Raw genomic sequence first — 23,731 nt, 5'->3', positions numbered from 1 at the left:
CTGGTGGCAGTAGGATCAGGACCTTCCTGGCGAGGAGCAGGTGTCTCAGACATCGCAGTGTAGCAGGCGAAGGGCCGGAAGGAACCGCGGTCTTTTCTTTTAAAAAAAAAAAACGGCGTCTGACGTCATCTAGCTGCGCCCCTGGTGGCGGTGTGGGCCTGCGCAGCACCAGCCTACTAGAGGATACGTGCGTCGCCCGGCCCGCCTCCAGAAGCGCTCCATGCGCCGCACCTGCTCCCCCTGCCGGTCACAAGCGCTCGGCCCACCTCCAGAAGGAAGGGACGCCGAGCGCAGCGCGCGAGATGTCCAGTGAAGCCGGCACCCCCGACTGCTTCCTCAAGGAGGGAAGGAAGTTCAAAAGGTATGGGAGGACCGCAGGCCTCGGCATTGGCCAAGACGAGGGTCCTTGATGCTCCAAGCTGGCCAGCCTTAGCCCATGCCGCGGGAGGCCAGCTGGAGAACCTGTAAAGAAATAAAGTTGTTATCCTCCATAAAGGAGGATCCTCTCGACGTGTTGGCCCCTGTAGGGGCAGGAAAGCACTGAGGAGGTGGAGGGGTGGGGGGTTCTTAAACTCTCTATGTGTTCCTGCCCCTACAGAGGTCAAGGGTCAATCTCAATGTGGGCCGTCATGGTGGATGAAATGGAAAAATATATAATTGAGTGCAATACCCTACATCAGGGTTTTTATTGGCGGTTAATTATTCTTAACAGACTTAACCACTTTTTACTTTGCTTGGTGAACGATAACTATGAGGCAAACATCTAATAAGGGACGCGGTCATGGTTGTGGTGGTGTTGGTGGAGCCTCGGGTGCAGGGAGAGGACGTGGCCGTTCTGCCACAGCTACACATCGTACTGAACCTACTACCTCAGGTCCCAGTAGCCGCCAGAATCTACAGCGATATTTGGTCGGGCCTAATGCCGTTCTAAGGATGGTAAGGCCTGAGCAAGTACAGGCGCTAGTCAATTGGGTGGCCAACAGTGGATCCAGCACGTTCACATTATCTCCCATCCAGTCTTCTACAGAAAGCGCACAGGTGGCGCCTGAAACCCATAAACATCAGTCTGTCACATCACCCCCGTGCATATCAAGGAACCTCTCTGAGCCTCAAGTTATGCAGCAGTCTCTTATGCTGTTTGAAGACTCTGCTGACAGGGTTTCCCAAGGGCATCCACCTAGCCCTTCCCCAGGGGTGGAAGACATAGAATGCACTGACGCACAACCACTTATGTTTCCTGATGAGGACATGGGAATACCACCTCAGCACGTCTCTGATGATGACGAAACACAGGTGCCAACTGCTGCGTCTTTCTGCAGTGTGCAGACCGAAAAGTTGGTCAGGGAAGAAGACTGGGTGGAAGACGATGCAGGGGACGATGAGGTCCTAGACCGCACATCGAATGAAGGTCGTGCCACTGACTTTCAGAGTTCGGAGGAAGAGGCAGTGATGAGACCGAGCCAACAGCGTAGCAAAAGAGCAGGGTGCAAAAGCAGAGCAGCCTTCGCCAAAACAGTTCACCTGCTACTGGACACAGTCACCAGGGACCGAGCACACCAAAGGCAGCTTCAAGGAGTTCCCTGGCATGGCACTTCTTCACACAATGTGCTGACGACAAGACCGAGTGGTTTGCCTGCTGTGCCATCAGAGCCTGAAGCAAGGCATTAACGTCCTGAACCTTAGCACAGCCTGCATGACCAGGCATCTACACGCGAGATACGGGCTGCAATGGAGTAGGCACCTTCAAAACCCTCTTCTGCTGCTGCCTCGGCCTCTTCCTCCGCCTCTGGAGGAACGTTGGCACCTGCCGCTTAGCAAACAGAGGATGTGCCACCAACAACACCACCTCCGTCACCAAGCATCTCCACCATGTCACACGGAATTGTTCAGCTCTCCATCTCACAAACCTTTGAGAGAAAGCGTAAATTCCCACCTAGCCACCCTCGATCCCTGGCCCTGAATGCCAGCATTTCTAAACTACTGGCCTTTAGGCTAGTGGAGACGGACAGCTTCAAACAGCTCATGTCGCTTCCTGTCCCACAGTACGTCGTTCCCAGCCACCACTACTTCTCCAGGAGAGCCGTGCCCTCCCTGCACAACCAAGTATCGGATAAAATCAAGTGTGCACTGCGCAACGCCATCTGTGGCATGGTCCACTTAACCACAGATACGTGGACCAGTAAGCACGGCCAGGGACGCTATATCTCCCTTAATGAACACTGGGTAAATGTAGTGGTGGCTGGGCCCCAGGCGGAGAGCTGTTTGGCGCACGTCCTTCCGCCGCCAAGGATCGCAGGGCATCATTATTTGCTTCCTGTTGCCTCCTTTTCCTACTCGGCTTCCTCCTCCTCTTCTACCACCTCCTCATCCGGTCAGTGACAGACCTTCACCACCAACTTCAGCACAGCCAGGGGTAAACGTCAGCAGGCCGTTCTGAAACTGATGTGTTTGGGGGACAGGGCCCACACCGCGCAGGAGTTGTGGCGGGGTATAGAACAACAGACCGACGAGTGGTTGCTGCCAGTGAGCCTCAAGCCCGGCCTGGTGGTGTGTGATAATGGGCGAAATCTCGTTGCAGCTCTGGGACTAGCCGGTTTGACGCACATCACTTGCGTGGCGCATGTGCTGAATTTTGTGGTGCTCCCCCGCTCACCGCCTCATATGCGACGTGCCCACCAGGTGGAACTCCACCTTGCACATGCTGGAGAGACTGTGCGAGCAGCAGCAGGCCATAGTGGAGTTTCAGCTGCAGCACGCACAGGTGAGTCGCACTGCGGAACAGCACCATTTCACCACCAATGACTGGGCCTCCATGCGAGACCTGTGTGCGCTGTTGCGCTGTTTCGAGTACTCCACCAACATGGCCAGTGGCGATGACACCGTTATCAGCATTACAATACCACTTCTATGTCTCCTTGAGAAAACACTTAGGGTGATGATGGAGGAGGCTGTGGCCCAGGACAAGGAGGAGGAAGAGGGGCCATCTATAACATTTTCAGGCCAGTATTTTAGAAGTGGCTCAGAAAGAGGATTTTTGCAACAGCAGAGGCCAGGTACAAATTTGGCCAGCCAGGGCCCACTACTGGAGGACGACGAGGAGGAGGAGGATGGGGATGAAGCATGTTCACAGCAGGGTGGCATCCAACGCACCTCGGGCCCATCACTGGTGCATGGCGGGGGGATCCGGAGGACGCAGACGATACACCTCCCACAGAGGACAGCTTGTCCTTACCTCTGGGCAGCCTGGCACACATGAGCGACTACATGCTGCAGTGCCTGCGCAACGACAGCAGAGTTGTCCACATTTTAACATGTGCTGACTACTGGGTGGCCACCCTGCTGGATCCCCGTTACAAAGACAATGTGCCGTCCTTAATTCTCTCACTGGAGCGTGATCGGAAGATGTGCGACTATAGGCGCACGCTGGTAGACGCGCTCCTGAGAGCATTCCCGACTGACGCCGGGGGACAAGTGGAAGCACAAGGCGAAGGCAGGGGAGGAGGAATAGGTCGCCAATGCAGCCGTGTCAGCGCCAGCACCTTGGAAGGCAGGGTTAGCATGGCCGACATGTGGAAAAGCTTTGTCACCTTGCTGCAACAACCGGCCCCAACTCCTGATATGGAGCGTGTTAGCAGGAGGCAGCATTTGAACAACATGGTGGAACAGTACCTGTGCACACGCCTACACGTACTGACTGATGGTTCTGCCCCATTCAACTTCTGGGTCTCCAAATTTTCCACATGGCCAGAGCTTGCCCTGTATGCCTTGGAGGTGCTGGCCTGCCAGACAGACACAGCCGCCTGTCCACAGCCAACGTGGACAAGCTCACGTTCCTTTTAAATGAACCAGGCTTGGATCCCTCAGGACTTGTCTGTACCTTGTGCAGAATAGACAGTTCTAACAGCCTCAACCATCCATCCTTGTACTCAAGTGCACTTATTCATTCTCTTTTTTTTTTTATATGTCCCAATATTTTGGGGGATACCCCTATGTAAAAATGCTAAATAACACACATCTGTGTTGGCTACCTATTCCTCCTTTGCCACCGCTTCCACCTAGACCGCCACGTGAGCCTACACGGCCACATCCACCCATTCACCGCCTCCTCAACCTATTCCTCCTACATCATTCCTAATTTTTATTTTTTTAAGGTCTTTTATGTTTTTTTTATTCATTTCCCTATCCACATTTGTTTGCAGAGCATTTGCCATGCTCTTAAGCACATTTTGCTGCCTTTTGCAGCCCTCTAGCTGTTTCCAGGGCTATTTTAGAGCCATTTTAGTGGCCAAAAGTTTGGGTCCCCATTGACTTCAATGGAGTTCGGATTCGGGGTCAAGTTCGGGTCCCGAACCCAAACTTTTTTTTTAAGTTCGGCCGAACCTGCCGAACCCGAACAACTCTATCAATGAGCTCAGGGAAGGGTAAAACGATTTTGCCCTGCACCCACACAACTATTTCTCTGTAGATCGCTGAGTTAGATTCTCTCCTATTCTCTCCCTGAAATCACAAGTCCAGCAGGATCCTCTCCCTACACTTGTAACAGCAGAGTGACGTGCAGCGCTACGTGACTCAAGCTTATATAGAGCCTGGGTCACATGCAGCTCTGGCCAATTACAGCCATGCCATTAGTAGGCATAGCTGTGATGGCTTCTAAGGTCAGACAGTTAACCGCTTGTTACAATAGATAGTTACAACTATAGACCAGTGAGTCTGACATCAATAGTAGGCAAATTAATGGAAACCTTATTAAAGGATAGGATTGTGGAACATCTAAAATCCCATGGATTGCAAGATGAAAAACAACATGGGTTTACTTCAGGGAGATCATGTCAAACAAATCTTATAGATTTTTTTGACTGGGTGACTAAAATAGACGGTGGAGGTGCAGTAGACATCGCATATCTAGATTTTAGTAAGGCTTTTGACACTGTCCCACATAGAAGACTTATCAATAAACTGCAGTCATTGAGCATGGACTCCCATATTGTTGAGTGGACTAGGCAGTGGCTGAGTGACAGACAGCAGAGGGTTGTAGTCAATGGAGAACATTCAAAACAAGGTCATGTTACCAGTGGGGTTCCACAGGGATCTGTACTGGGACCAATTTTGTTTAATATCTTCATAAGTGATATTACAAAAGGCCTCGATGGTAAGGTTGCCTTTTTGCTGATGACACAAAGATATGTAACAGGGTTGATGTTCCTGGAGGGAAACGCCAAATGGAAAAGGATTTAGGAAAACTAGAAGAATGGTCAGAACTCTGGCAACTGAAATTTAATGTGGATAAGTGCAAGATAATGCACCTGGGGCGTAAAAACCCAAGGGCAGAATATAGAATATTTGACACAGTCCTGACCTCAGTATCTGAGGAAAGGGATTTAGGAGTAATTATTTCAGAAGACTTAAAGGTGGGAAGACAATGTAATAGGGCAGCACGAAATGCCAGCAGAATGCTTGGATGTATAGGGAGAGGTATAAGCAGTAGAAAGAGTGAAGTGCTTATGCCGCTGTACAGAACACTGGTGAGACCTCACTTGGAGTATTGTGCGCAGTACTGGTGGCCATATCTCCAGAAGGATATAGATACTCTAGAGAGAGTTCAGAGAAGAGCTACTAAACTAGTACATGGATTGCAGGATAAAACTTACCAGGAAAGGTTAAAGGACCTTAATATGTATAGCTTGGAAGAAAGAAGAGACAGAGGGGATATGATAGAAACTTACAAATACATAAAGGGAATCAACTCGGTAAAGGAGGAGAGCATATTTAAAAGAAGAAAAACTACCACAAGAGGACACAGTTTTAAATGAGAGGGGTAAAGGTTTAAAAGTAATATAAGGAAGTGTATAAACTAGAAAAAAACGGCTGGCACTCACTATGTGGTTGCACATCAAACAACTATTTATTAGTAATTGACCGCTAGTTCAACAGTAGAATACTAGCAGAAATACATACACTTGAACATTAAAACAACATTGTTAAAAGAACCCCTAAAAAATAAATAATATAAAATTCAATATACACTGGACTGGTTAGGTCGTGAACCGCACCAAAATAAGGTCTCTTGGAAAAGTGTAATATTCCTTTGCCTTTTGGCAATGTGTATCCAATTCAATGTATCAGGGATACTGTCTCTTTAAATGAAAAAATGTAGCCAAATCCACAAGCTGTATTAGGGCTCTTTCACACCTGCGTTCTTTTCTTCCGGCATAGAGTTCCGTCGTCGGGGCTCTATGCCGGAAGAATCCTGATCAGGATTATCCTAATGCATTCTGAATGGAGAGTAATCCGTTCAGGATGCATCAGGATGTCTTCAGTTCCGGTACGGAACGTTTGTTGGCCGGAGAAAATACCGCAGCATGCTGCGCTTTTTGCTCCGGCCAAAAATCCGGAACACTTGCCGCAAGGCCGGATCCGGAATTAACGCCCATTGGAAGGCATTGATCCGGATCCGGCCTTAAGCTAAACGTCGTTTCGGCGCATTGCCGGAGCCGACATTTAGCTTTTTCAGAGTGGTTACCATGGCTGCCGGGACGCTAAAGTCCTGACAGCCATGGTAAGTGTAGTGGGGAGCGGGGGAGCAGTGTACTTACCGTCCGTGCGGCTCCCCGGGCGCTCCAGAGTGACGTCAGGGCGCCCCAAGCGCATGGATCACGTGATCACGTCATCCATGCGCATGGGGCGCTCTGACGTCATTCTGGAGCGCCCCGGGAGCCGCACGGACTGTAAGTATACTGTTCCCCCGCTCCCCACTACTACTATGGCAACCAGGACCTTAATAGCGTCCTGGGTGCCATAGTAACACTGAAAGCATTTGGAAGACGGTTCCGTCTTCAAATGCTTTCAGTACACTTGCGTTTTTCCGGATCCGGCAGGCACCTCCGGCAACGGAAGTGCATGCCGGATCCCAACAACGCAAGTGTGAAAGAGGCCTTAGTTGTTGCTGGGGGATAACATCTCCCTCTCTAGGATTGTCTTCAGCAGCTCTTGCATTACTGGATATTGCAGCCTTCAATAATTAGGTATGTAATAGATTCACAGGGAAGTTTTAGCTTACCCACATAAACGAATCTCCGGCCGTCTGATTCAGCCGCTTGTTCCACTGTTCGCTCTCAGCGTCCTCGCTCTCTGGCGTTTACCACGTGGTGTACCAGAGATATCGCGGGACTTGGTACACCACTTGTGTGGGAGATTGAACAATTTCTTACATGCAACTCTGTGAGCGTTATTTATTTAGCACAATGTCCGTGCTCAAGGCAATACATTGGACGGACTAAAAGGACCTTGAGAGTGAGGATATCGGAACATATTTCCAATATTAAGAAGGGTTATGAAAAACACTCACTCTCAAGGCACTTTAAAGAGGCTCATGGACAAGACCCCACACGTCTGTCCTTTGTGGCTCTAGAAAAAATCAATAGACACTGGAGAGGTGGAAACCATATCGAGCGGATGTCTAGGGCAGAATCCAAGCAAATCTATAATTTTGGAAGCCTGATGCCAGTTGGCTTAAATGCCGAACTGGAAATCTTTGGCTTCTTATAGATTAGGCGGTGTGCCTCTCAGTCAATTGGGGATCACATGTTTGGCCGTTTACCGGCGCTGTGATCCCCCCTTGTTGATAGGCACGCCGCCACTCACACTATCTTCCATTACAAACACCACTATTGGAAGACAGATAAGAATACAAGATGTAGAGGATGAGGCCCTTGGATATATAGAAGTTTTTATGAATTATTGTATGTTTTAAAGTACTATCTAGTTCTTATCTAGTTCTTATCCATTTATAAATGATTGATCGCCTGTGGTATATTTTATTATGTTTTTTATATATTGTTGTATATTTTTGATATTTCATATCTGATTTTGACCATGTTTGGATATATCAACACTAATTAAGAGGTTGCGGTCTCGATGCCACAAAAAACGCACGCGCGTTTTTAAAACCGCACCAAAAACGCACCAAAAATCGCATTATAAGAAAAAGTGATTCCAGCCCAGATTTTTCGGACTGCTTATGACGGTAAAAAAGGAGGGAATTCAACAACAGGGATATAGCTACTGAGGAAGAGGATTGAAGTCCTCGAAACGCGTTTAGCGTTATATCCCTGCCAACAACAAGCTTCTGGATATGATGGATGAAATCTAAACTATTTCTTACAAAGTGGAGCGCTCCATTTTTTTCATCTGACCTGCAGCTCTCATAGAAGTATCGGACTAAGATTATCGGACTGAAATTCCCAAGTCCCGCGATATCTCTGGTACACCACGTGGTAAACGCCAGAGAGCGAGGACGCTGAGAGCGAACAGTGGAACAAGCGGCTGAATCAGACGGCCGGAGATTCGTTTATGTGGGTAAGCTAAAACTTCCCTGTGAATCTATTACATACCTAATTATTGAAGGCTGCAATATCCAGTAATGCAAGAGCTGCTGAAGACAATCCTAGAGAGGGAGATGTTATCCCCCAGCAGCAACTAATACAGCTTGTGGATTTGGCTACATTTTTTCATTTAAAGAGACAGTATCCCTGATACATTGAATTGGATACACATTGCCAAAAGGCAAAGGAATATTACACTTTTCCAAGAGACCTTATTTTGGTGCGGTTCACGACCTAACCAGTCCAGTGTATATTGAATTTTATATTATTTATTTTTTAGGGGTTCTTTTAACAATGTTGTTTTAATGTTCAAGTGTATGTATTTCTGCTAGTATTCTACTGTTGAACTAGCGGTCAATTACTAATAAATAGTTGTTTGATGTGCAACCACATAGTGAGTGCCAGCCGTTTTTTTCTAGTTTATACATATCCCCTGGACTGACTGAGTGAGCAGTCCTTCGGCTAGAGCACCCCTACCGTATTGTGGAGGGTGGTGAGCTATCCACATTTTTTCCAAGTTTTTAATATAAGGAAGTATTACTTTACTGAGAGAGTAGTGGATGCATGGAATAGCCTTCCTGCAGAAGTGGTAGCTGCAAAGCGAAGGAGTTTAAGCATGCATGGGATAGGCATAAGGCTATCCTTCATATAAGATAGGGCCAGGGACTATTAATAGGATTCAGATATATTGGGCAGACTAGATGGGCCAAATGGTTCTTATCTGCCGACACATTCTATGTTTCTATGTTGATTGGCTGCTGTGCAGCCTTTCAAAAAGAGCCAAGAAAGCGCCGAACACCGAACCCGAACTTTTACTTAAATGTTCGGGTTCGGGTTCGGGTCCAGGGTCCAAAAATCCTAAAGTTCGGTACGAACCCGAACTTTACAGTTTGGGTTCGCTCAACCCTACTTATGATACCTTTCTCCACAATCCCCCTTCAAGAGATATAATAAGAATGTGTACCTAATTAACTCTATACATTCTGTGACACACTGCAACTACAATGGAAATTCACCTTATTCTAACACTAAATAAATAAAACATAATTACCACACTTCCAGTTATTTAAAACATACAATTTTAGGACATACCATATAAAAACTAAATCTATTCACATGATGATTAATAAGAACATTACAAAGAATAGTAAAATTAGATCCTCTTTCTATTCACTGAGAATAAACTAAAACAGACACATTTCTACTTGGTTACCTATCTAAAGACAGCATTTTATGGTACGTCTCTGTAAGGCATGAAGAATTTTATGATAGGTGTTAAACCCCCTTCTCTCAAGAGAATACTTATGCAAACATTTTTGCACAGTTCCTTAATCTCCGAGTTAGTGATTTTTTTTTTGTCTCAAAAAGTTTGAACTCATCTTGCCCTACTAAAGACCAGACAAGATGGTTCCCATACAGCACATATATCAGTCCATATTGTAATCTGTATAAGTCTTCATAAGATGGATTCCTTTTAGATTCAATAGTTCTGACACAGTTTGAAGGACAAACCCTTAAATCTGGGGTTATCAGCACCGGCTGAGGACGCAGAAGGTTTTTAAGGGTCTGAAATTATTTTTCAGCCTCCGATGTTTACTGGACCATGACAGAGTCTTTACCTTTTGTCAAACGGACTACAACGGGGGCAACATTTGGTATAGACCTTCTGTAATAATATGTAATCCCCAAGAAGAAACAAACTTACTTCTTGTTTACAAACTCACCTCCTTAAAAATAACCCCTCTCCTGGCCTCCGTTATTCTGTATGGCCTCAACTTAACCTTCTCACCAATTTCAGTAATAATGTCATGCTTAATGAGAGATGTGCGACCTGGCATGTCGTTGCTAGGGAGTCAGGTACTGTTACCTCTGGCAACAAGGGCTTCTAAGAGCACAGCTTCTCTGATTTATGTTTAATAAATGTAGCCATGTACATCCACATATCTATTTACACATTGTGCAGGATTTTTTTATCTTTTCATTTTTTTTGGTCTGTAGTATATACATAAAGGAGTGACACCTTCAAGTCTAAAAATGGACCATGTGAATAGTCCCATTGACTTCAATTGGTTCTAAAAATGGCCATGTGAATGAAACTTAAGGGAATGGTCTTTATCTGATTCTTCGTCGGCAAAAAATTGGGTTCCGCCAGCTATAATTGTGCAGTTTTGTGCTGGATTCCATCATGGGATGTCACTAGGATTCGTATTTGAAAAATTGTCTTTTATGTGCAGTGGTGTATGTAGAATACATCATTGCATTAGCCTAGCTGTGTGCATGGGGTTGAATTAATGCTATGGCTGCTTTCACATGGGCCTAGGGTGCATTTTAGCTTCTATGTTACGTTTGCAGTATCCACACCTTAGATCACAATAATGTGATCTAAGTTATGTTTAGTTGAACCACAGTAACATTACAAGATAATAATGTTTGCTTTTTATTATGTTCTCTCCTAGATTTGTGACCTTCTTCAAAAACTACAATATGTCTTAACATATATTGCACCATGGCAAATAGCTTGGGGATCGTCATTTCATGTGTTTGCCCAGTTTTTTGCTGTACCACGTATCCTTTCTTTCTTGTGAAAATCATGAAGAAATCTGTAACTAAGCAGTTATGTGTACCAAACATAATAGACATGCAAAGTAATATCTTGCAATACATGTATGCACTTATTGTATATATGACATTTTGTTAGGGTACGACCAGAATCTTTGTAAGATCTATAATTTATTCACAAAATAATGAGCATGTTAAAGATTTGAAGATCTGCAGCATCTTTGCTTGTGCAGAATTTTTTCCCTACATGTGAACAGGGTTTTCAAAACCCTATCCACATACATTGTATTGTTAATTGCTGCAGATTTGTAGTGCAAAATCTGCTTAACAATTCTACAGAAATTCTGCAGGACTGAACTTCGCATTTATGTCCATTATCTACTGTACTGATTGTAATTATATTCAACTTGGTTAAACTTAAGATGTATCTTTTCATAGAAAGACAGTTAAAGGGAACCTGGAACTTCAAGTTACCCACCCTACCAGAGATACATTTATAAATAATAATATATAGACAAAGCCTTGCTTCCTTGCACATGCATTCACAGGTCTTAACCACTTAAGGACCACAGGTTTATACCCCCATAAAGACCAGGCCCTTTTTTACAAATCGGCACTCCACAACTTTAACGGTTTATTGCTCGGTCATGCAACTTACCACCCAAATGAATTTTACCTCCTTTTCTTCTCACTAATAGAGCTTTCATTTGGCGGTATTTCATTGCTGCTGACATTTTTACTTTTTTTGTTATTAATCGAAATTTAACGATTTTTTTTGCAAAAAAATGACATTTTTCACTTTCAGTTGCAAATTTTGCAAAAAAAACGACATCCATATATAAATTTTTCTCTAAATTTATTGTTCTACATGTCTTTGATAAAAAAAAAATGTTTGGGTAAAAAAAAAATGGTTTGGGTAAAAGTTATAGCGTTTACAAACTATGGTACAAAAGTGTGAATTTCCGCTTTTTGAAGCAGCTCTGACTTTCTGAGCACCTGTCATGTTTCCTGAGGTTCTACAATGCCCAGACAGTAGAAAAACCCCACAAATGACCCCATTTCGGAAAGTAGACACCCTAAGGTATTCGCTGATGGGCATAGTGAGTTCATAGAACTTTTTATTTTTTGTCACAAGTTAGTGGAAAATGATGATTTTTTTTTTTTTTTTTTTTTCTTACAAAGTCTCATATTCCACTAACTTGTGACAAAAAATAAAAACTTCTATGAACTCACTATGCCCATCAGCGAATACCTTGGGGTGTCTTCTTTCCAAAATGGGGTCACTTGTGGGGTATTTATACTTCCCTGGCATTCTAGGGGCCCAAATGTGTGGTAAGTAGTTTGAAATCAAAATGTGTAAAAAATGACCGGTGAAATCCGAAAGGTGCTCTTTGGAATGTGGGCCCCTTTGCCCACCTAGGCTGCAAAAAAGTGCCACACATGTGGTATCGCCATACTCAGGAGAAGTTGGGGAATGTGTTTTGGGGTGTCATTTTACATATACCCATGCTGGGTGAGAGAAATATCTTGGTCAAATGCCAACTTTGTATAAAAAAATGGGAAAAGTTGTCTTTTGCCAAGATATTTCTCTCAACCAGCATGGGTATATGTAAAATGACACCCCAAAACACATTCCCCAACTTCTCCTGAGTACGGAGATACCACATGTGTGACACTTTTTTGCAGCCTAGGTGGGCAAAGGGGCCCATATTCCAAAGAGCACCTTTCGGATTTCACCGGTCATTTTTTACACATTTTGATTTCAAACTTCTTATCACACATTTGGGCCCCTAGATTGCCAGGGCAGTATAACTACCCCACAAGTGACCCCATTTTGGAAAGAAGACACCCCCAGGTATTTCGTGATGGGCATAGTGAGTTCATGGAAGTTTTTATTTTTTGTCACAAGTTAGTGGAATATGAGACTTTGTAAGGGAAAAAATAAATTTAAAAAAACATCATTTTCCGCTAACTTGTGACAAAAAATATAAAATTCTAGGAACTCGCCATGCCCCTCACGGAATACCTTGGGGTGTCTTCTTTCCAAAATGGGGTCACTTCTGGGGTAGTTATACTGCCCTGGCATTTTCCAGGGGCCCTAATGTGTGGTAAGTAGGTAAATGACCTGTGAAATCCTAAAGGTGCTCTTTGGAATGTGGGCCCCTTTGCCCACCTAGGCTGCAAAAAAGTGTCACACATGTGGTATCGCCGTATTAAGGAGAAGTTGGGCAATGTGTTTTGGAGTGTCTTTTTACATATACTCATGCTGGGTGAGAGAAATATCTCGGCAAAAGACAACTTTTCCCATTTTTTTATACAAAGTTGGCATTTGACCAAGATATTTATCTCACCCAGCATGGGTATATGTAAAATGACACCCCAAAACACATTGCCCAACTTCTCCTGAGTACGGCGATACCAGATGTGTGACACTTTTTTGCAGCCTAGATGCGCAAAGGGGCCCACATTCCTTTTATGAGGGCATTTTTAGACATTTGGATCCCAGACTTCTTCTCACGCTTTAGGGCCCCTAAAATGCCAGGGCAGTATAAATACCCCACATGTGACCCCATTTTGGAAAGTAGACACCCCAAGGTATTCAATGAGGGGCATGGCGAGTTTATAGAAATTTTTTTTTTTTGGCACAAGTTAGCGGAAATTGATTTTTTATTTATTTTTTTCTCACAAAGTCTCCCTTTCCGCTAACTTGGGACAAAAATTTCAATCTTTCATGGACTCAATATGCCCCTCACGGAATACCTGGGGGTGTCTTCTTTCCGAAATGGGGTCACATGTGGGGTATTTATACTGCCCTGGCATTCTAGGGGCCCTAAAGCGTGAGAAGAAGTCTGGAATATAAATGTCTAAAAAATTTTACGCATTTGGATTCCGTGAGGGGTATGGTGACTTCATGTGAGATTTTATTTTTTGACACAAGTTAGTGGAATATGAGACTTTGTAAGAAAAAAATAATAATTTCCGCTAACTTGGGCCAAAAAAATGTCTGAATGGAGCCTTACAGAGGGGTGATCAATGACAGGGGGGTGATCAATGACAGGGGGGGTGATCAGGGAGTCTATATGGGGTGATCACCCCCTGTCATTGATCACCCCCCTATAAGGCTCCATTCAGATGTCCGTATGTGTTTTGCGGATCCGATCCATGTATCCGTGGATCCGTAAAAATCATATGGACATCTGAAAGCAGCCTGACAGGGGGGGGTGATCAATGACAGGGGGGTGATCAGGGAGTCTATATGGGGTGATCACCCCCCCTGGAAGGCTCCAGGGAGACGCCTGTATGTGTTTTGCGGATCCGATCCATCTATCAGTGGATCCGTAAAAATCATGCGGACGTCTGAATGGAGCTTTACAGGGGGGTGATCAATGACAGGGGGGTAATCAATGACAGGGGGGTGATCAGGGAGTCTATATGGGGTGATCACCACAGTCATTGATCATGCCCCTGTAAGGCTCCATTCAGACGTCCGTATGCGTTTTGCGGATCCGATCCATCTATCAGTGGATCCGTAAAAATCATGCGGACGTCTGAATGGAGCTTTACAGGGGGTTATCAATGACAGGGGGGTAATCAATGACAGGGGGGTGATCAGGGAGTCTAGATGGGGTGATCACCACAGTCATTGATCACGCCCCTGTAAGGCTCCATTCAGACGTCCGTATGCATTTTGCGGATCCGATCCATCTATCAGTGGATCCGTAAAAATCATGCGGACATCTGAATGGAGCTTTACAGGGGTGTGATCAATGACAGGGGGGTGATCAGGGGCTAATAAGGGGTTAATAAGTGACGGGGGGGGGGGTGTAGTGTAGTGTAGTGGTGCTTGGTGCTACTTTACTGAGATACCTATGTCCTCTGGTGGTCGATCCAAACAAAGGGGACCACCAGAGGACCAGGTAGCAGGTATATTAGACTCTGTTATCAAAACAGCGTCTAATATACCTGTTAGGGGTTAAAAAAATCACATCTCCAGCCTGCCAGCGAACGATCGCCGCTGGCAGGCTGGAGATCAACTCTCTTACCTTCCGTTCCTGTGAGCGCGCGCGCCTGTGTGCGCGCGTTCACAGGAAATCTCGGCTCACGCGAGATGACGCCAATCGGCGTTAGCGTAGCCTGAGGGAGCCGCCGCGATGACGCCTTTCGGCGTTACAGTTGCGGCAACTGGTTAACCGCTTGCCGCCACGCTAACGCCGAAAGGCGTCATTGCGGCGGCTCCCCCAGGCTACGCTAACGCCAATAGGCGTCATCTCGCGTGAGCCGAGATTTCCTGTGAACGCGCGCACACAGGCGCGCGCGCTCACAGGAACGGAAGGTAAGAGAGTTGATCTCCAGCCTGCCAGCGGCGATCGTTCGCTGGCAGGCTGGAGATGTGTTTTTTTTAACCCCTAACAGGTATATTAGACGCTGTTTTGATAACAGCGTCTAATATACCTGCTACCTGGTCCTCTGGTGGTCCCCTTTGTTTGGATCGACCACCAGAGGACACAGGTAGCTCAGTAAAGTAGCACCAAGCACCACTACACTACACTACACCCCCCCCCGTCACTTATTAACCCCTATTAGCCCCTGATCACCCCATATAGACTCCCTGATCACCCCCCTGTCATTGATTACCCCCCTGTCATTGATTAACCCCCTGTAAAGCTCCATTCAGATGTCCGCATGATTTTTACGGATCCACTGATAGATGGATCGGATCCGCAAAACGCATCCGGACGTCTGAATGAAGCCTTACAGGGGCGTGATCAATGACTGTGGTGATCACCCCATATAGACTCCCTGATCACCCCCCTGTCATTGATTACCCCCCTGTCATTGATTACCCCCCTGTAAAGCTCCATTCAGACGTCCGCATGATTTTTACGGATCCACTGATAGATGGATCGGATCCGCAAAACGCATCCGGACGTCTGAATGAAGCCTTACAGGGGCATGATCAATGACTGTGGTGATCACCCCATATAGACTCCCTGATCACCCCCCTGTAAAGCTCCATTCAGATGTCCGCATGATTTTTACGGATGCACTGATAGATGGATCGGATCCGCAAAACGCATCCGGACGTCTGAATGAAGCCTTACAGGGGCATGATCAATGACTGTGGTGATCACCCCCCTGTCATTGATTACCCCCCTGTAAAGCTCCATTCAGATGTCCGCATGATTTTTACGGATGCACTGATAGATGGATCGGATCCGCAAAACGCATCCGGACGTCTGAATGAAGCCTTACAGGGGCGTGATCAATGACTGTGGTGATCACCCCATATAGACTCCCTGATCACCCCCCTGTAAAGCTCCATTCAGATGTCCGCATGATTTTTACGGCTGCACTGATAGATGGATCGGATCCGCAAAACGCATCCGGACGTCTGAATGAAGCCTTACAGGGGCATGATCAATGACTGTGGTGATCACCCCATATAGACTCCCTGATCACCCCCCTGTAAAGCTCCATTCAGATGTCCGCATGATTTTTACGGATGCACTGATAGATGGATCGGATCCGCAAAACGCATCCGGACGTCTGAATGAAGCCTTACAGGGGCGTGATCAATGACTGTGGTGATCACCCCATATAGACTCCCTGATCACCCCCCTGTCATTGATTACCCCCCTGTCATTGATTACCCCCCTGTAAAGCTCCATTCAGACGTCCGCATGATTTTTACGGATCCACTGATAGATGGATCGGATCCGCAAAACGCATCCGGACGTCTGAATGAAGCCTTACAGGGGCATGATCAATGACTGTGGTGATCACCCCATATAGACTCCCTGATCACCCCCCTGTAAAGCTCCATTCAGATGTCCGCATGATTTTTACGGATGCACTGATAGATGGATCGGATCCGCAAAACGCATCCGGACGTCTGAATGAAGCCTTACACGGGCGTGATCAATGACTGTGGTTATCACCCCATATAGACTCCCTGATCACCCCCCTGTCATTGATCACCCCCCTGTCATTGATCAACCCCCTGTCATTGATCAACCCCCCTGTCATTGATCACCCCCCTGTCATTGATCAACCCCCCTGTCATTGATCAACCCCCCTGTCATTGATCAACCCCCCTGTCATTGATCAACCCCCCTGTCATTGATCACCCCCCTGTCATTGATCACCCCCCTGTCATTGATCAACCCCCCTGTCATTGATCAACCCCCCTGTCATTGATCAACCCCCCTGTCATTGATCACCCCCCTGTCATTGATCACCCCCCTGTCATTGATCACCCCCCTGTCATTGATCACCCCCCTGTCATTGATCAACCCCCTGTCATTGATCAACCCCCCTGTCATTGATCACCCTCCTGTCATTGATCACCCCTCTGTAAGGCTCCATTCAGACTTTTTTTTGGCCCAAGTTAGCGGAATTATTATTATTTTTTTCTTACAAAGTCTCATATTCCACTAACTTGTGTCAAAAAATAAAATCTCACATGAACTCACCATACCCCTCACGGAAACCAAATGCGTAAAATTTTTTAGACATTTATATTCCAGACTTCTTCTCACGCTTTAGGGCCCCTAGAATGCCAGGGCAGTATAAATACCCCACATGTGACCCCATTTCGGAAAGAAGACACCCCCAGGTATTCCGTGAGGGGCATATTGAGTCCATGAAAGATTGAAATTTTTGTCCCAAGTTAGCGGAACGGGAGACTTTGTGAGAAAAAAATTAAAAATATCAATTTCCGCTAACTTGTGCCAAAAAAAAAAAAATTCTATGAACTCGCCATGCCCCTCATTGAATACCTTGGGGTGTCTTCTTTCCAAAATGGGGTCACATGTGGGGTATTTATACTGCCCTGGCATTCTAGGGGCCCCAAAGCGTGAGAAGAAGTCTGGTATCCAAATGTCTAAAAATGCCCTCCTAAAAGGAATTTGGGCACTTTTGCGCATATAGGCTGCAAAAAAGTGTCACACATCTGGTATCGCCGTACTCAGGAGAAGTTGGGTAATGTGTTTTGGGGTGTCATTTTACATATACCCATGCTGGGTGAGAGAAATATCTTGGTCAAATGCCAACTTTGTATAAAAAAAATGGGAAAAGTTGTCTTTTGCCAAGATATTTCTCTCACCCAGCAAGGGTATATGTAAAATGACACCCCAAAACACATTCCCCAACTTCTCCTGAATACGGCGATACCACATGTGTGACACTTTTTTGCAGCCTAGGTGGGCAAAGGGGCCCATATTCCAAAGAGCACCTTTAGGATTTCACAGGTCATTTACCTACTTACCACACATTAGGGCCCCTGGAAAATGCCAGGGCAGTATAACTACCCCACAAGTGACCCCATTTTGGAAAGAAGACACCCCAAGGTATTCCGTGAGGGGCATGGCGAGTTCCTAGAATTTTTTATTTTTTGTCACAAGTTAGTGGAAAATGCTGATTTTTTTTTTTTTTTTTCATACAAAGTCTCATATTCCACTAACTTGTGACAAAAAATAAAAAATTCTAGGAACTTGCCATGCCCCTCACGGAATACCTTGGGGTGTCTTCTTTCCAAAATGTGGTCACTTGTGGGGTAGTTATACTGCCCTGGCATTCTAGGGGCCCGAATGTGTGGTAAGGAGTTTGAAATCAAATTCTGTAAAAAATGACCTGTGAAATCCGAAAGGTGCTCTTTGGAATATGGGCCCCTTTGCCCACCTAGGCTGCAAAAAAGTGTCACACATCTGGTATTGCCGTACTCAGGAGAAGGTGGGGAATGTGTTTTGGGGTGTCATTTTACATATACCCATGCTGGGTGAGAGAAATATCTTGGCAAAAGACAACTTTTCCCATTTTTTTTATACAAAGTTGGCATTTGACCAAGATATTTATCTCACCCAGCATGGGTATATGTAAAAAGACACCCCAAAACACATTCCTCAACTTCTCCTGAATACAGAGATACCAGATGTGTGACACTTTTTTGCAGCCTAGGTGGGCAAAGGGGCCCATATTCCAAAGAGCACCTTTCGGATTTCACAGGTCATTTTTTACAGAATTTGATTTCAAACTCCTTACCACACATTTGGGCCCCTAGAATGCCAGGGCAGTATAAATACCCCACAAGTGACCCCATTTTGGAAAGAAGAGACCCCAAGGTATTTCGTGATGGGCATAGTGAGTTCATAGAAGTTTTTATTTTTTGTCACAAGTTAGTGGAATATGAGACTTTGTAAGAAAAAAAAAAAAATCATCATTTTCCGCTAACTTGTGACAAAAAATAAAAAGTTCTATGAACTCACTATGCCCATCAGCGAATACCTTAGGGTGTGTACTTTCCGAAATGGGGTCATTTGTGGGGTGTTTGTACTGTCTGGCCATTGTAGAACCTCAGGAAACATGACAGGTGTTCAGAAAGTCAGAGCTGCTTCAAAAAGCGAAAATTCACATTTTTGTACCATAGTTTGTAAACGCTATAACTTTTACCCAAACCATTTTTTTTTTACCCAAACATTTTTTTTTTATCAAAGACATGTAGAACTATAAATTTAGAGCAAAATTTCTATATGGATCTCGTTTTTTTTGCAAAATTTTACAACTGAAAGTGAAAAATGTCATTTTTTTGCAAAAAAATCGTTAAATTTTGATTAATAACAAAAAAAGTAAAAATGTCAGCAGCAATGAAATACCACCAAATGAAAGCTCTATTAGTGAGAAGAAAAGGAGGTAAAATTCATTTGGGTGGTAAGTTGCATGACCGAGCAATAAACGGTGAAAGTAGTGTAGTGCCGATTTGTAAAAAAGGGCCTGGTCTTTAGGGGGGTATAAACCTGTGGTCCTTAAGTGGTTAAAATGAAATTTAAATAAATGGATACAAACTGAAATTGAAATGATCAGAAACTACATCTTCACACTTTAGCCAGTACAAATGCCAGCTGTTGGCCGTACAAAAACCTGTTGCATGCATTTATGCCTGAAATTGGCCAGATCACTGCCGGACCCTGTTATAGTCAATGTGCATCCAGCAGTGAATTGTAGAATCCGGCAATGTTGGATCTGGCAAAAACCAGCATGCTGCTCTCAGAACAGCCTGTCGGATCTGCTGACGCAGATGCGAACATACCCTTACAGGTGTCATGTGAGCTGGACTGATGAGTTCAGTTCGAAAGGCCCTTTGTGCATGAGTTGGAAAAACATGTTTTGTGTTTTTTTATTTTATTTTAAGCTGTATGTTTATGTATGCATGTGCATGAGTTCAGTAAGTAGTTATCTATTTCTATATACTTTCTGCAATAAATATGTACTGTAATTGGTAGATTAGATACATTTGGTATGTTGGTACGATACATTTGGTATGTTGTAGTTTTTTGGTATACTATAATATGTTTTTAATTATATTAAACTTAACATACAGTTCAATAAGATTCAGGAATTATTTTATTTCAAACACTTACAACATCAATATTGTCCTGTCCCTTGAGTCCATTTCTTGGAAGTGTAGTTTTTATTGCTTCATATGCAAGACCAATAAAATTTTGGGAGAAAATTAACAGGTGAGTGGTGGTGCAATTAATCATAGTGTTAAATATAAGAGGTGAGTTTAAATAACAGTGTGTCCACACAGTGGGCTGATAAAATTAAGTAAATTTAGTAACTATTTATAGCAGTGGGTAGATATGGGATTACTTAAAACGCCGGTCTTAATAAATGACCCCCATAGTGTATGTGAGATGAGCAAATTTCTTAAAATTTATTTTGTGTCGGATTCTGTGAATTTTTAAAAAAAATTCTATTTGGACCCAAATATTCTATAGAAATCGGATATGCTCATAAACTCATACAGTGTTAACAAACAGTAAAAATGCACTGTACCTTTGCGTGTATTCTGCTTTTTCATATTAGATAGTTTCCAAAAAATTATCACTTATCAGGAACAGATAGTGTTCAACTCCTTGAGGACCGGGCTCATTTTCACCTTAAGGCTCCATTCACACATCCGCAAAATGGGTCCGCATCCGTTCCGCAATTTTGCGGAACGGGTGCGGACCCATTCATTCTCTATGGGGATGGAATGGATGCGGACAGGAATGGATGCGGCCCTGATCTTTGGGTCCGCAGCTCCGCAAAAAGATAGAACATGTCCTATTCTTGTACGCAACTGCGGACAAGAATAGGCATTTCTATAGGGGTGCCGGGCGGGTGTGTTGCGGGTCCACAACACAGCACGGACGTGTGAATGGAGCCTAAGGACCAGGCCATTTTTTGCAAATCTGACCAGTGTCTCTTTATTTGTGAATAACTTTAAAATGCTTTTACTTATCCAGGCCATTCTGAGATAGTTTTTTGTCACATATTGTACTTCATGACACTGGTAAAATGGAGTAAATTATTTTTTTTATTTATAAAAAAATACAAAATTTACCAAAAATTTTGAAATATTTTGCAAATTTCCAAGTTTAAATTTCTCTACTTTTATAATACATACTAATACCTCCAAAAATAGTTATTACTTTACATTCCCCATATGTCTACTTCATGTTTGGATCATTTTTGGAATGCCATTTTATTTTTTGGGGACGCTACAAGGCTTAGAAGTTTAGAAGCAATTTTCCAAAACCCACTTTTTAAGGACCAGTTCAGGTCTGAAGTCACTTTTTGAGGCTTACATAATATAAACCACCCAAAAATGACCCCATTCTAGAAACTAACCCACTCAATGTATTCAAAACTGTTTTTACAAACTTTGTTAACCCTTTAGGTGTTCCACAAGAGTTATTGGCAAATGGAGATGAAATTTCTGAATTTCAATCTTTTGGCAAATTTTCCATTTTAATCCATTTTTTTCCAGTAACAAAGCAGGGGTTAATAGCCCAAAAAAACTCAATATTTATTTCCCTGATTCTGCAGTTTATAGAAACACCCCATATGTGGTCATAAACTACTGTACGGGCACACGGCAGGGCGTAGAAGGAAAGGAGCGCCATCTGGTTTTTGGAAGGCAGATTTTGCTGGACTGGTTTATTTACACCATGTCCCATTTGAAGCTCCCCTGATGCACCCCTAGAGTAGAAACTCCATAAAAGTGACCCCATCTAAGAAACTACACCCCTCATCAATGTATTCAAAACTGATTTTACAAACTTTTGTTGAACACCTAAAGGGTTAACAGAGTTATTGGCAAATGGAGATGGAATTTCAGAATTTCGATTTTTTTTTTTGGGCAAATTTTCAATTTTAAGCCATTTTACAAGTAACAAAACAAGGGTTAACAGCCAAACAAAACTCAATATTTATTGCCCTGATTCTGTCATTTATTAGAGATGTCCGAACAGTTCCCGGCAAACATCGCTTTTTCGCGTTCGCCTATACGTCATCATTGAGCAAACTTTGACCCTGTACCTCACAGTCAGCAGACACATTCCAGCCAATCAGCAGCATACCCTCCCTCCCAGACCCTCCCACCTCCTATCAAAAAGCAAGGACAGCATCCATCTTAGATTCATTCTGAAGCTGCAGTGTTAGTGAGAGCAGGGACAGTGCAGCTGCTGCTGATTTAATAGGGAAATCGTTAGCTAGGCCAGTGTTCTGTGTCCACTTCAGTCCTCAAAGACTCATCTGATCTGCTGTAAGGACAGCGTCCTGACAGCACCCCAAAAAGCCCTTTTTAGGGCTAGTACATCAGTCTGCTTTTCTTTTTTTCTCTGTAATATAATTGCAGTTGCCTGCCAGTGTGTGTCAGGCCCACAGAGTGTATGTGCTCACTGCCAGTGCCCACCACTCATATCTGGTGGCACAGTAGCTTGCAGTTAAAACAGTAAAAAAAATATTCTCTGTAATATAATTGCAGTTGCCTGCCAGTGTGTGTCAGGCACACAGAGTGTACTGTGCCCACTGCCTACCACTCATATCGGGTGGCACAGTACTTTGCACCCATAGTACCACTAATCTAAAAAAAAATGACAGGTAGAGGCAGGCCACCCCGCATGGGCCGTCATGGTCGTGGTGCTGTGATTTCCTTTGGCCCTAGAATAATGCCTAGTGTTCAGAGGCCATGTACCCTGAACTCGAAAAGTTCTGAGGACATAGTTGACTGGCTAACACAGGACACCCAATCTTCTACAGCTTCCGCTCGGAACTTTGACGCACCATCCTCCTCCAGCTCAGCTTCAGGCACCTCTCAAGTTACCACTCGCCCGCCTGCCGCCACCACCAACACTAGCACCACAGCCGCTTCACTTGATCTGTCAGAGGAGTTATTTACACATCAGTTGGAAGAAATGAGTGATGCACAACCATTATTGCCAGAGGATGTAGATAACAGGGATATGTCTCAGTCAGGCAGCATTACACACATGGACGTACGGTGTGATGATGATGTTGTTCCCGCTGCTGTTTCCTTTGCTGAGTTGTCAGATACAAGCGGTTAATGATGACGATGTGTCCGTGGATGTCACGTGAGAGCCCGCTCGAAGAGAAGAACAAGGGGAAAGTTCAGATGGGGAGACAGAGAGGAGGAGGAGACGACGAGTTGGAAGCAGGGGGAGGTCGTCGCAAGGAGCTAGTAGCACAGTCAGACAGCATGTATCGGCACCCGGTGTCAGCCAGACAGCACGCCAATCAACGCATGCTGTTGCCACCACCAGAATGCCGTCATTGCAAAGCTCAGCAGTGTGGATTTTTTTTTGTGTGTCTGCCTCTGATAACAGCGATGCCATTTGCAACCTGTGCCAAAAGAAACTGAGTCATGGGAAGTCCACATGATCTAACATCACAAACACCTATGGGATCAACACATGATGAGTACAAGCAGCACACAAACTCAAAGCCAC

General features: G+C 44.6%; 1 protein-coding gene across 1 annotated transcript in view; it reads left to right on the top strand.

The window, feature by feature from the left end:
* Positions 1-23,731, top strand: part of LOC120999265 (pecanex-like protein 2) — a 535,756-nt gene that overhangs the window by 104,800 nt on the left and 407,225 nt on the right. The window contains exons 5-6 of the mRNA XM_040430137.1: positions 10,838-10,946; positions 20,326-20,455. Of these exons, the coding sequence (XP_040286071.1) occupies positions 10,838-10,946; positions 20,326-20,455 (239 nt within the window). The remainder of the gene's footprint in view (positions 1-10,837; positions 10,947-20,325; positions 20,456-23,731) is intronic.

Source organism: Bufo bufo, chromosome 4 (genome assembly GCF_905171765.1).
Source record: "Bufo bufo chromosome 4, aBufBuf1.1, whole genome shotgun sequence".
Lineage (NCBI taxonomy): Eukaryota > Metazoa > Chordata > Amphibia > Anura > Bufonidae > Bufo > Bufo bufo.
Note: the sequence above shows the minus strand (reverse complement) of the source record. Positions and strands in the feature narration are given on the sequence as shown.